Raw genomic sequence first — 11948 nt, 5'->3', positions numbered from 1 at the left:
TCTGCTGGCTTTGCTGACCCCTTATATCAGCAGGCAGGATACCTGCATGCGGCAAGCCATCACTCCGGAGCAGAGGCTCGTCGCCACGTTGCGCTACTTGGCGACAGGGAGAAGCCTTCAGGACCTGAAGTTCTCGACAGGCATCTCCCCCCAGGCTCTGGGGATCATTATCCCAGAGACCTGTTCTGCCATTATACAGGTCCTGCAGGAGGACTATATTAAGGTAAGATTTAGCATTTAACATCACATTTTATTGTCTTTAATGTTTGCTAATGCCTTGTATTTCTTTCCTCAATCTCTAATTACCATGATTGCAATATGCTGTGAATGTCCCCTTTGTCCTCATGCATGCTGCAATCTTTTAATGCTCCTTTTTTGTTTTTCATGCATATTTGCCTTCATTAAACCTCACCAACATGCTATGGTAGGCCCATATCCACCTAGTCTAGTCACTTAAAATGTCTTTTGTCAGCTCCATTCTATTGCTTTATCCTAAAACCAAACATTTTAAAGATTATTCCAAATGGTCTGTGTCCCCTTAACTGAATCCCCCCCCCCCCCTTAATAGTATCCCAAATGGTCTGTGTGTCCTTTAACTGGATCCCCCCCCCCCCCCCCACACACACTTAATATAATTCCAACGAGTCTGTGTGTCCTTAAATTAATGTTGAATTATATATTGTATTTTTAACACACTTCAACCCTGGAATGATTTTCCCCCCTTCCTGACCTTCATCACTTTTTTGGGTGATTTGGCAGTGCGTTGTTTGAATTGACAATTGTGCGTCCTTGTAACATGGCTCCTCCTAGTAAATTATCTTCATTTTATTAGCACAAAGAGATTTTGTATTTGGTTGTCTTTGATCACCTCTGCTTTTTTAGTTTTGGTGATTAACCACCAACAAACCCAAAATGCATTTTTCTAAATATGCATTTTTTTCTCTCTTTTCGCTCTAAAGAAAGATAGGCACAAAAATATATCACCATGATTTTTTTGGACATCATTTGATGCTGATACATAGTCTTTTAGTAAACAAAAATGTGTTAAAATGAATCACAATTTAAGCGTTTCTTGATTGTTTTGGTTAAAAGTTCAATCGTTTCGTAAATATGGTCTATTTTGCTGGCATTTGTAAAATCTTGCCATTTTTGAAAATAGTAATGGCGTTGCTAACCGTTTTTTTTTTTTTGTTTGTTTTTCTGGTGACTGCCACATTATGGCGGACACATTGGCCAATTTCCATACATTTTTGTGACCATTGTCATTAATACAGTGATCAATGCTGTCAAAAATTGTCTTGATTACTGTAAAAATGTCACATGCAGTGAAGGTGTTTTATTAAGCACAAGGGGGCCAAGGAATGGTTTAAAGTGTGTTCTGGGTGAGTGTTTTTCTTAACTGTCTGGGGGATGGGCTAGCAGTGACATGACCCTGATCACTGCTCCCAATGACAGGGAGCAGACGATCGGTGTCATGTGACTAGGCAGAAGCGTGAAATAAAGTTTGTGTTGTAATGTACAATGTTTAATGTGCAAAAGTACTTATTTTGTTTTTTTTCTGCTTTTTGCCTCCCCAGTTTCCTTCATCGCCACAGGAATGGCAGACTGTGGCATCCCATTTTGCCACCCGTTGGGACTTTCCTAACTGCGGTGGTGCGATAGATGGGAAGCACGTCCACATTGTGCCACCACCCCATTCGGGGTCATACTTTTTTAATTACAAGGGGTTTCACAGTATTGTGTTAATGGCGGTGGTGTCGGCACAGTATGAATTTCTATATGTGGACGTGGGGAAGAATGGCCGGATGTCGGATGGAGGAGTCTTCGCCCAGACGGAGTTCTACCGCCGTCTACAGACAGGTGGCCTGGGCTTGCCACCTGATTCGGAGAATGTGGAGGAACTACCCTTCGTATTCATCGCTGATGAGGCTTTTGCTCTTGACGACCACATCATGAGGCCATTCCCCCAAAGAGCCCTCACCCCGGAGAGGAGGGTTTTCAACTACCGGCTGGCCAGAGCGAGAAGAGTTGTGGAAAATGCATTTGGAATAATGGCCAGCCGGTTCCGTGTATTTCTGACTGCTCTAAACCTAGCGGAATACAAACTGAACTATGTCATACTTACGTGCTGCATTTTGCACAATTTTTTACACAAATACTCAAATACTTATTTATCCGGAATAATGCCGGAGGCTGGAGTTGGTCCAGAATCCATGACAGGCCTGGATACTGGCCGTACTGAAAACAAGAACTTGACTAAAAGAACGTCAGGGGCGGGCAACGCAGGCGTAGTTCTACGCGTACGCACTGGATCTTACGACAAAATCACACGTCGTACGTACGGTAAGTGCGCAGAAAGGGCGGGAAAACAAGAACTTGACTAAAAGAACGTCAGGGGCGGGCAACGCAGGCGTAGTTCTACGCGTACGCACTGTATATAACGACAAAAATCACATGTCGTATGTTCGTTTGCGAAAATAGGAACAGAAGTTGGGAGCAAGCAAAACGAAGGTAAGTTTAAACCATTTCCCCAAATAAGTGGCAGATCCTGGAGTCTATCTTGGGCTAAGATTAGGAGAGTCTGAGCTAACATTATGTTTTTTGGCTTGTGTATTGTCTTTCAGAAAAATGAATCAAAAATTCAGGGATCCGGAATTTTTAAGTCTGTTTATCGACAAATATAAGGAGATGTCAAATCTGTGGCATGCCAAGCACAAGGATTATTTTAATAAACCAGTAAGGAGGGCAACACTGGAGAGATTTTTGACATTTGTGCAGACTTGGATCCCAGAGGCAGACGTGGACTTTGTGGAGAAGAAAATTCAAATATTGCAAAACATGTACCGAAAGGAAAAGAGGAAAATCGAACAATCCAAAACATCAGGAGCAGCACCAGGTGATGTGTATGTACCCAGGCTGTGGTACTTTGAAAAGCTACGGTTCCTGGACGACCGGTGTAAACCCAGGGAGTCGCTTTCTACTCTTCCCTCCACCCTTCCCTCCACCCTTCCCTGCAGCATTCCCTCCACCTCAGCAGAGGCTGATGAGCCTTCCATCCTGGAAGAAGCGGATGCACCCAGCTGGAGCCAGGTATTTTTTGAACAAAAATAGTGATATTCATAATATTAATGATGTTAACTAGATGTTATTCGAATTTGTACGCTATTATTGATGTTAAAAAATAGTTAAAATTTGGACATATCAATTTACAGTAGTGGCCACAAATGTTTGTCACCAGCAGAAACAAGAAATAGTGGTGTCATAATGATACTCTTTTATATGTATTAACAGAATTTTGAAGTCAGGAGCTGAAAAATGTTTAGGATTGATGAACAAAAAACTAAAACAATGTCCCTTTTTTATACACAGGAGGAGCTCAGCCAGGAGGAAGGTGGGGAAAGTGGCAGGCAGGAGGAGGCCGTGCCCTCTGTCAGCCAGGAGGTGGCCGGGCCTAGTAGAAGCATGACAACATCACAAGTGCCTCCCCTCCGTCTTCCATCAAAAAGGGCAAAAAAAAATACGCTAGCACAGGAGGAATCCCTGCGCCTAATTAGAGAGGCTACTAATGTCTTAAACAGCCCCCCTGACGCAGAAGAGGCCTATGGCTGCTACATCGCCAGCCGTCTCCACCAATTAGAGATGGGCCAACGTCTCCACTGTGAAAGGCTCATTTTCTTGGCGTTACAGAAGGGGCTGAGTGGAGAATTATCGGCCAACAGCAATATTGTGGAGCAAGTTCCTCCTGTTCCTCCTCCTCCTCCTCCTCCTCCTGCCACGAGTACACCACCGGAGACACAGCCTCCCAGGAAGGCTACAGGGAAGTCTGCAGGGAAGGGTGCAGTGAAGGGTGGAGCGAAGAGAAGAAGGTGATGACCTGGCTTCACTCTGGTCCGACCAAAAAGACACAGCCTGTTGTACCACAGCCTGGGTACATATATACCATCTGATGCTGCTCTTGATGTCTGGGATTCTGGGACCATATTGGATTTCGTAATATTTGAATTTTCTTTTACACAGAGTTTCACGTTTGCCCTGGGGCCAAAACGCTACACAAATGTCACAATTTTCTCCAGTGTTGCCTTCATTTTTTTGTTTGTTGAACCAGAATAAATGGATATTTTTTTTTGAAAATATAATTGCCTATGTGTTTTTTGGTCAAATACCTTTCTATAAAAGACAATGTGAAATTAACAAGGGACACTAACCTCCTTGAGGTTATAAACAAAATAAAAATGTTATTGTGGTAACTTGTCACCAGAATAAAAATAAAAAGGTTATTGTGGTAATGAAAAAAAAATAAAAAAAGTTTTTGGTGTTAACTTGACGGAACAATTAAATATGGAGATCACAATAAAACAAAAATGGTAAAGAATTCTACCAAAAATATGTTTGAAAAAAATTAGTCAACACCATTTTTTATTTATTTATTTATTTATTTTTTGGAGTAATTTTTTCATCAAGATTTTTTTGGGAATTCTTGAACATTTTTTTTCTTGTGATCTCCATATTTAATTATTCGGTCAAGTTACCAATTTTTTTTTTTTTTTTTACTTGACAGAATAATTAAATATGGAGATCACAATAAAAAAAATGGTAAAGAATTCTACCAAAAATATGGAGGCCAAAAATTAGTCAACACCATTTTTTATTTTTTTTTTTTTTTTTTTGGAGTAATTTTTTCATCAAGATTTTTTTGGGAATTCTTGAACATTTTTTTTCTTGTGATCTCCATATTTAATTATTCGGTCAAGTTACCAATTTTTTTTTTTTTTTTTTTACTTGACAGAATAATTAAATATGGAGATCACAATAAAAAAAATGGTAAAGAATTCTACCAAAAATATGGAGGAAAAAAAGTAATCAAAAAAAAAAACAAAAAAAAAAAAAAAAAAATATATTGAGATGGAGCTTTAAAATAAAAACAAGATCATCCATGAGATGAGGAGAAATAAAACAGAAATGTGTTTGGTGAGAACTCTGTGAGTGAATATGAGCAGCAAAGCAACTTCGTTCTTCTAGCATTATAAATAAAGACTTCGTTCTTCTAGCATTATAAAGAAGATGCGCTATACATTTAAACGAGCACAGAATTTGCAGCATGACGAATGTGCTACTTCCAATACGAACTGGAGTTTTACAAGACCGAGCACTTCCGTCTCGTACTTGCTTCAGAGCATGCGTCGTTTTAGGACTGTCGGAACAGCATACAGACGAGCGGACTTCTACATCAGAACTGGGTCCGGCGGAGTTCCGTCGGGAAAATTTGAAGCATGCTTCATTTCTAAAGTCCGTCAGACTTTGGCGAATCAAAAGTCCGTTGCAGCCCACACACGATCGGATAGTCTGACGGACTCGGTCTGTCGGAGTTTGGATGTCGAAAAGTCCGCTCGTGTGTACGGGGCATTAGTGTCAAAGTCAATATTGAAGAACTTGCTTACTTTGAATTCAGAGAATAGTCATTCACAACTGGATGTTCACTCAAGTTGGATAGTCCCTCTCTCACAAGGTCTAGAAGCCAACAAGGTGCTTAACTCAGGAACAAGTCTCTGCCACAGAGACAACAAGTCAGGTGGATCCGCACCCCAGGCCATAGCCTTCCTGGGGGCTGGTCAGGAGGACCAGGACCATGAAGTCAGCCCATCCTTCTGGACCGGAAACCCCAAACCACGTGACATCCGCATTTTAAGTACCCTCTCCCAGAAAGCCCAGCAAGAGCGCCACTCCCACTGGGCAGGCTCCAAGAGAGTAATCTTAAAGCATCCAACCAGACTGTAGTTCCATGCCTGCCAGAATAGACAATGCCCCCTGTGGCCAGGCTGAACATCTCATAGTCCAATCAGACTGATGCTGAGGTCCATATTTAAACAATTGTACCCAAACCAAACTGCGGTTCAGGTGTAACCTTAAATTTAGAAAAACATAGTGCTTGCGCTTCAGGAGCTGGCGCTACACACTCCCCCTGCCAATTTAGACGATGCCCCCATCGTCTGGGAAGGACAGGAAAAAAACCCAGACACAGCAAACTAACTCTAGCAAAAAATAAACAGAGTACCTAAACCTTGGGGTAGGAATGGGGAAAGGGAAGGAACAATAAACTTTAAGTATTATGAGAAGACATTGTTTAGTGACACAGAATTATTATACATGAGGATTACCACCCAAAACCTGTCTACCTAAACCACCCACTCTCCGGAAGCTTGATAGATGCTCCTTGGTTGATCCTAAAAGAGAAGAAAAACATACAAACAATATGTTGCACACAGGCTCATTAGAAGGCAGGGTTATATTCCAATCTCAATGGATCCCTCTCCCCTAAACCTTAAAACTTTTTTAAAACTTTTTTTTTTTTTCTTGTAAAACAGTGCTATTTGCGCCGACTCATGCCACCTAGTGGTATGAGCGCGCTGAGGTGCAGTCTTTCCCTAGAACAGGTTCTGTGTCCAGTAAGGTAATCTTGACACTGCGTTTTTTCTGTTTAACTGGCCCTGTCTAACTAGCCCACAGTCCAGTATTTCCAAGGAAAAATGCAAAGAGATAAAGACCAAGAGAAACTCTCCTTGCAAATTCAAAGACTTGACTCAGGAACAGTTCACCAATAGAAACGGGGATCAGGCAAAGTTAAATCTTTCCCCTGTGCATCTACAGTGGTAATGTCTTTTTCCGGTCTGCAAATTACAACTTTGTCTCCATAAATGTGCCGACCATAACTTCAATGCTGTAGACATCTGACAAACCGTTCATACAGCTCTGGTGAAAAGGCCTTTTTGCGAAGTGGCTTTGGTACTTTTAAGTAGTTCCAGACATCGTCCTCGTACCATGCCTCACGGTTCTCCTCAATGATATCCATAATGTCCCTCATGACATAGGGGAATTCCCACCCGTATTCTGTTGCCACCCGCTCATGCAAAAGTCTCTGAGACCGGGATTGATCTCGTCATGATCGGGCAATATATATATATATATATATATATATATATATATATATATATATATATATATATATTTTTTATTTTTTTTTTTAACAGCTTAAAAGCACTTTCAAAGAGTTTAAAAGTACTCATGGCAGCCTAGGCTCAAAGTGCCAGTCATCTCCTTCATCGGAGCCAGAGCTAGTCCCTGAACTCTGTGACGACTCCCCTGCGGGCCAACAGTTTCCAGTGGTAACACCCGCAGTTTTCCGGTGCTTATCCATAGGTACCTTCTTCCATATATTCAGCCCGGGGAGGCATGGCAATGGTCTGCCTCTGCGATGACGGGGAGCGCTGGGTTGTTCTCCCTCTTTGCAGACAAGCACTTCAGGGCAGTACTCACAGCTGGGGTCATGTCCACAACCTCTGGGGTAGTGTCCTGAACTTTGGAGAGGGCAACATCCCTTCTTGCAGTACAGGCTCCAATGGATGATGATGGAGCATAAACAATTGACGCCTCAGTTGCTATGCTTGTGGCCCAGTTCATGTAGTAGGCCCGAGGCAATTCGGTGGGCTGCTCCAATTTGAAGGCATATTCTCCACACCATCTGCATCTTGCAAATGGCTGAGGATTGGCAATCAGGCCGTCACACTTCCCACATAACATGCCAAGGGCCTCAATGTCTCCCATGGTATATAGCACAAACCACCCCTGCAGCAGCAGGCGAATGCCCATGTCTGTCAGAATAGTACCAGGTATCTGTATGCCTGTCTGACCCCTCTTGGTAGGCATCCTGGGTCCTGATACAGACTGCACACCTGGAACACGGTACATTCTCTGGGATTTTTTTTTCTTTTCTTCAACACCTTAAGAAAAACTGGACTAGCTTCTTCTCCTTCTGCAACACACTCTCACGTGGTGCCTAGCACAGGAAAATAAACAGTACAGACTCCTCCCACTGGTTAGCTAGGGCTGCGTAACTTTGTGGGCTTTTCAGCAAGGGCTCCTCCCATACTTATGCACCTCAGTGAAAGCCTCTGCCTGAGTAAAGATGGCGCTGATGGCGCAGTTCAAAAACACAACCCTCTGTTCTATGCTTTACAACATGTACAGTTCTTTTGAGGGGTAACGGTAAATTACGGATGAGCCCCCAGATATAGCACTAACCCCCGAAGGAGCTGCTGGTTTTGATTGGGCTTACCGTTACCTTCTTTTCCTCAATTCCCGTCTAGGGGTGTCCTGTGGTAGATGACCCAGAAACCTGAGAGACTGATGACAGATCAAAAAAAGTAGACCGCGAACAGTCTCTTAAATTGGGATCAGAGGGTTGGGAAGGAAATTCAAGTACTCTTAGTGTCAAAGTCAATATTGGAGAACTTGCTTACTTTGACTGAATCCAGAGAATAGCCATTCACAACTGGATGTTCACTCAAGTTAGATAGTCCCTCTCTCACAAGGTCTAGCAGCCAACAAAGAGCTTAACGCAGGAACAAGTCTCTGCCACAGATGTTGTAGAACGTACAAGAATAAGTCTCTGCCACGGACATTGTTGTAGAACATGTAGGAAAATGAAACTTGTATAACACTCGTGTGATACCTGGATCTTTCAGCCAGCTTGGCGATATCCATGAGACCGGATTCTCTTAGGTACTTCAGCTCCTCCAGGCTCTTGCTAAGAAACCAACCCGTACATGGCCGCCTTCTGAAGAGTCCTCCCCTGGATAGTTTGAAGTTACAGGGTCTCTCCCAAACCGGAGATGGCACCCAAATGCCTCATAATCCTCCTTTAGTTTCCTTGCCTCGGGCTAGCCAGCCCCGAGACAACAAGTCGGTGTATCCGCACCCCAGGCCATAGCCTCCCTGGGGGCTGGTCCGGAGGACCAGGACCATGAAGTTAGCACATCCTTCTAGACCGGAACCCCCGAACCATGTGACATCCGCATCTAAAGTACCCTCTCCCAGAAGGCACAGCAAGAGCGCCACTCCCACTGGGCGGGCTCCAAGAGAGAGTAATTTTAGCATCCAACCAGACAGTGCCCCCTGTGGACAGGGTGAACATCTCATAGTCCAATCAGACTGATGCTGAGGTCCAAATTTAAACAATTGTACCCACGCCAAACTATGGTTCATGTGTAACATTAAATTTAGAAAAACATTCCTCTTCAGGAGCCGGCGCTACATTTGTCAAAAAATAGTCAGCGGACTACAGGGGTTCGCCACAGGATGTATCATCATGGGCGGAGATTTCAATATCCCTTTAAACCCACTAACGGATACTTCGACGGGCAAATCGCGTGTCGCATATTAAATACTGAAAGGAATTAAAAAAACTCCTACAATCACTCCAGCTAGTGGACTCATAGCTTCTATTACATCCAGAGGACAGGGACTACACGTTCCACTCAAAGCCACACAACAAGTATTGCCGTATCGATTACTTGTTCATCAAACAAATGGACCTAATAGCAATCAGAGAAGCCAAAATTGGTATACAATCAATTTCGGACTACACCCCAATAGCCTTATCCCTGGACTTACTTACACAGAGACCTAAATTTAACACATGGAGATTGAACTCTTCCCTATTGATTGACCCTTTGCTACTACCCAAGATTGAAGCCACTCTTAATGAATTTTTCTTACTTAACGTTACAGCAGGCACAGACCCTTTAATACTGTGGGAGACTCATAAATGCTACATAAGGGGGGAACTAATTAAACTAGGTGCAAGACATAAAAAGGATCAGGAAAAGGAAATTGAACACATTTCAGGGAAAATAGCCAAACTGGAGGCGTTACACAAACAATCGCTTTGTGAACGGTCTGCTACAGAACTATTGGAGGCAAGGAAATCCCTACAGACTATACTGACAGCCAAGACTAAAAGATTCCTTTTCTTTAAAAAGAAAGTGTAATATGAGGGGGGAAATAAATCAGGCAGACTGCTTGCGGGCATAAAAAACTCAAATGGGACACTAGACATAACCAGTGAAGCCATCGCTTCCCACTTCCACAAGTATTATACGATTGTAGCACTGACCCCCGAAGGAGCGGCTGGTTTTCTTGGGCTTACCATTTACCTTCTCCACCTCTTATCTTGTCATTCTTGTCTAGGGGTTCCCGAGGTTGATGGCCCAATAACTGCAGAGACTGACACTTGAATTCCTTTAGGAATTTTTATTTGCATAAAACGTTGAACAGAAACTCAGTCTCTCAGTTGGGAATAGAGGGTATGAATAGAAAAGCTCAGGTACTTTGGAACTGCTGACACTTAATAAATGTCTCTCTCTAGATGACCCAGGGAATAGCCACTCGCAAATGGATACTTTAACTGTTGGATAAATCCTTGTTTGTGGATCTAGCAGCCAACAAGTGATTTTAGCTTAGCGAAGTCTCTGCCACAGACTTGGCTGTAAAACTTAAGATGAACACAAAGTCTCTCACAGGAACTTAGTTGCAACCCAGAAAAGATGAAGTTAGAAACTTTCCTACAGTACCAGTATCTTGCAGCCGGTCCGGCGATACCGTAAGAAATGCAGATTCAATTAGTGTCTTTACAGCTCAGCTTCCAGGCTCTTACTGAGCAGTAGGGATGAGCCGAACACCCCCCTCGGTTTGGTTCGCACCAGCACTTTCGAACGGTCCTAAAATTTGTACGAACTTTAGAACCCCATTGAAGTCTATGGGACTCGAACGTTCAAAATAAGAAGTGCTAATTTTAATGGCTAATATGCAAGATATTGTCCTAAAAAGGGTTTGGGGACCCAGCTCCTGCCCCAGGGGACATGGATCAATGCCAATTTTTTTTTTTTTTAAATGGCCGTTTTTTCGGAAGCACTGATTTTGAAATATTCCTTTTAAATATCATACCTGGGGGTGTCTATAGTATGCCTGAAGTGGCACGTGTTTCCCGTGTTTAGAACAGTCCCTGCACAAAATGACATAACGGAAAAAAATTATTTAAAACTGCTTGCGGTTTTAATGTCATGTCTGGTTCCGGCAATACAAATGAAAATCATTGAGAAAAAAATGGCATGGGTAGCCCTCCCTGCCCATTACCAGCCCCTTTGGGTCTTGTATGGATATTAAGGGGAACCCCGTACCCAAATTAATACAAGGAAAGGCGTTGGGGCCCCCCAGGCCCTATATACTCAGAACAGCAGTATACAAGCGGTACAAACAAGACAGGGACAGTGTAGGTTAAGTAGAATCTGTGTGTAATTTTGAACTGGTCAAAAAATCAATTTTTAAGCTTTTTGGAAAACATAGGGAAGGGTTATCACCCCTGTATAATTTTTTTGGCCATCTGTCTTTTTTCATCTCCCTTCCTGTTGTCTCCTTCCGTTTGCAAGAAGGAGACGTTTGTAAGTTGGATGTTTGAAAGTAGGGGCCTGCCCTATATGCTCTGCAGAAATGCGGACCTAAGGTGTTGGTGTTGCCACAACACTGTAAGCCTCAAAGTGACTTTTGGTGGGCGCTGGAGTGCCCTGCTGTGAACGATTATAACAAGAATTGTAATTACATGCCATTGTTGAACAGTGGTAGAAAAATGTGGCCTTTGGTGGTTGTGGTGGTGCTGGTGCCACAACACTATAACACTATAATTGTAATTACATGTAAAATAAAAAGGTTATGGCGCTAAACCCTATCAGTGATGTGATAAATTAACCTATCACCAAAACCTGGTGTTTTTTTTTTTTTTTTTTTTTTTTTTTTAAAGAAAAAGCTATTGACAATAGCGTGCAAAGATTTCCTAAAACAATTATGTATCCTAATTGAAAAAATATATGTGTGATCAATATTGAATCAACATACGTGTTCCATCATAATTATATCCAAAATAGATATTAAATTATCTTATACGTGTCAGCCTGCTATGAGTGAATACCAAAAATATATAAACATTCATTTAGATATACAAAATGGTGAAAATGTTGTTTGTATCCAACAATGTGCTAGTTCAGAACAAACTGTGCAAACATGTGCAAAATAAGTGCAAAAAAAGTGCAAAAAAACGACTAGGGATCAGAACAGCCAGG

At 42.4% G+C, this 11948-nt stretch overlaps 1 protein-coding gene across 1 annotated transcript; it reads left to right on the top strand.

Annotated features, from left to right (window-relative positions):
- The first annotated feature begins 2396 nt into the window (after positions 1-2396).
- LOC143963769 (uncharacterized) lies at positions 2397-4127 on the top strand. The gene is made up of 2 exons (XM_077473499.1): positions 2397-3090; positions 3370-4127. Exons 1-2 carry the CDS (start codon positions 2629-2631, stop codon positions 3868-3870), a joined length of 963 nt encoding a protein of 320 aa, XP_077329625.1. The 5' UTR covers positions 2397-2628; the 3' UTR covers positions 3871-4127.
- Positions 4128-11948: the final 7821 nt, after the last annotated feature.

The sequence above is a fragment of the Lithobates pipiens genome, unplaced genomic scaffold (assembly GCF_037356315.1).
Source record: "Lithobates pipiens isolate NorthernLeopardFrog02 unplaced genomic scaffold, aLitPip1_a1.2 Scaffold_8, whole genome shotgun sequence".
NCBI classification, from domain to species: Eukaryota; Metazoa; Chordata; class Amphibia; order Anura; family Ranidae; genus Lithobates; species Lithobates pipiens.
Note: the sequence above shows the minus strand (reverse complement) of the source record. Positions and strands in the feature narration are given on the sequence as shown.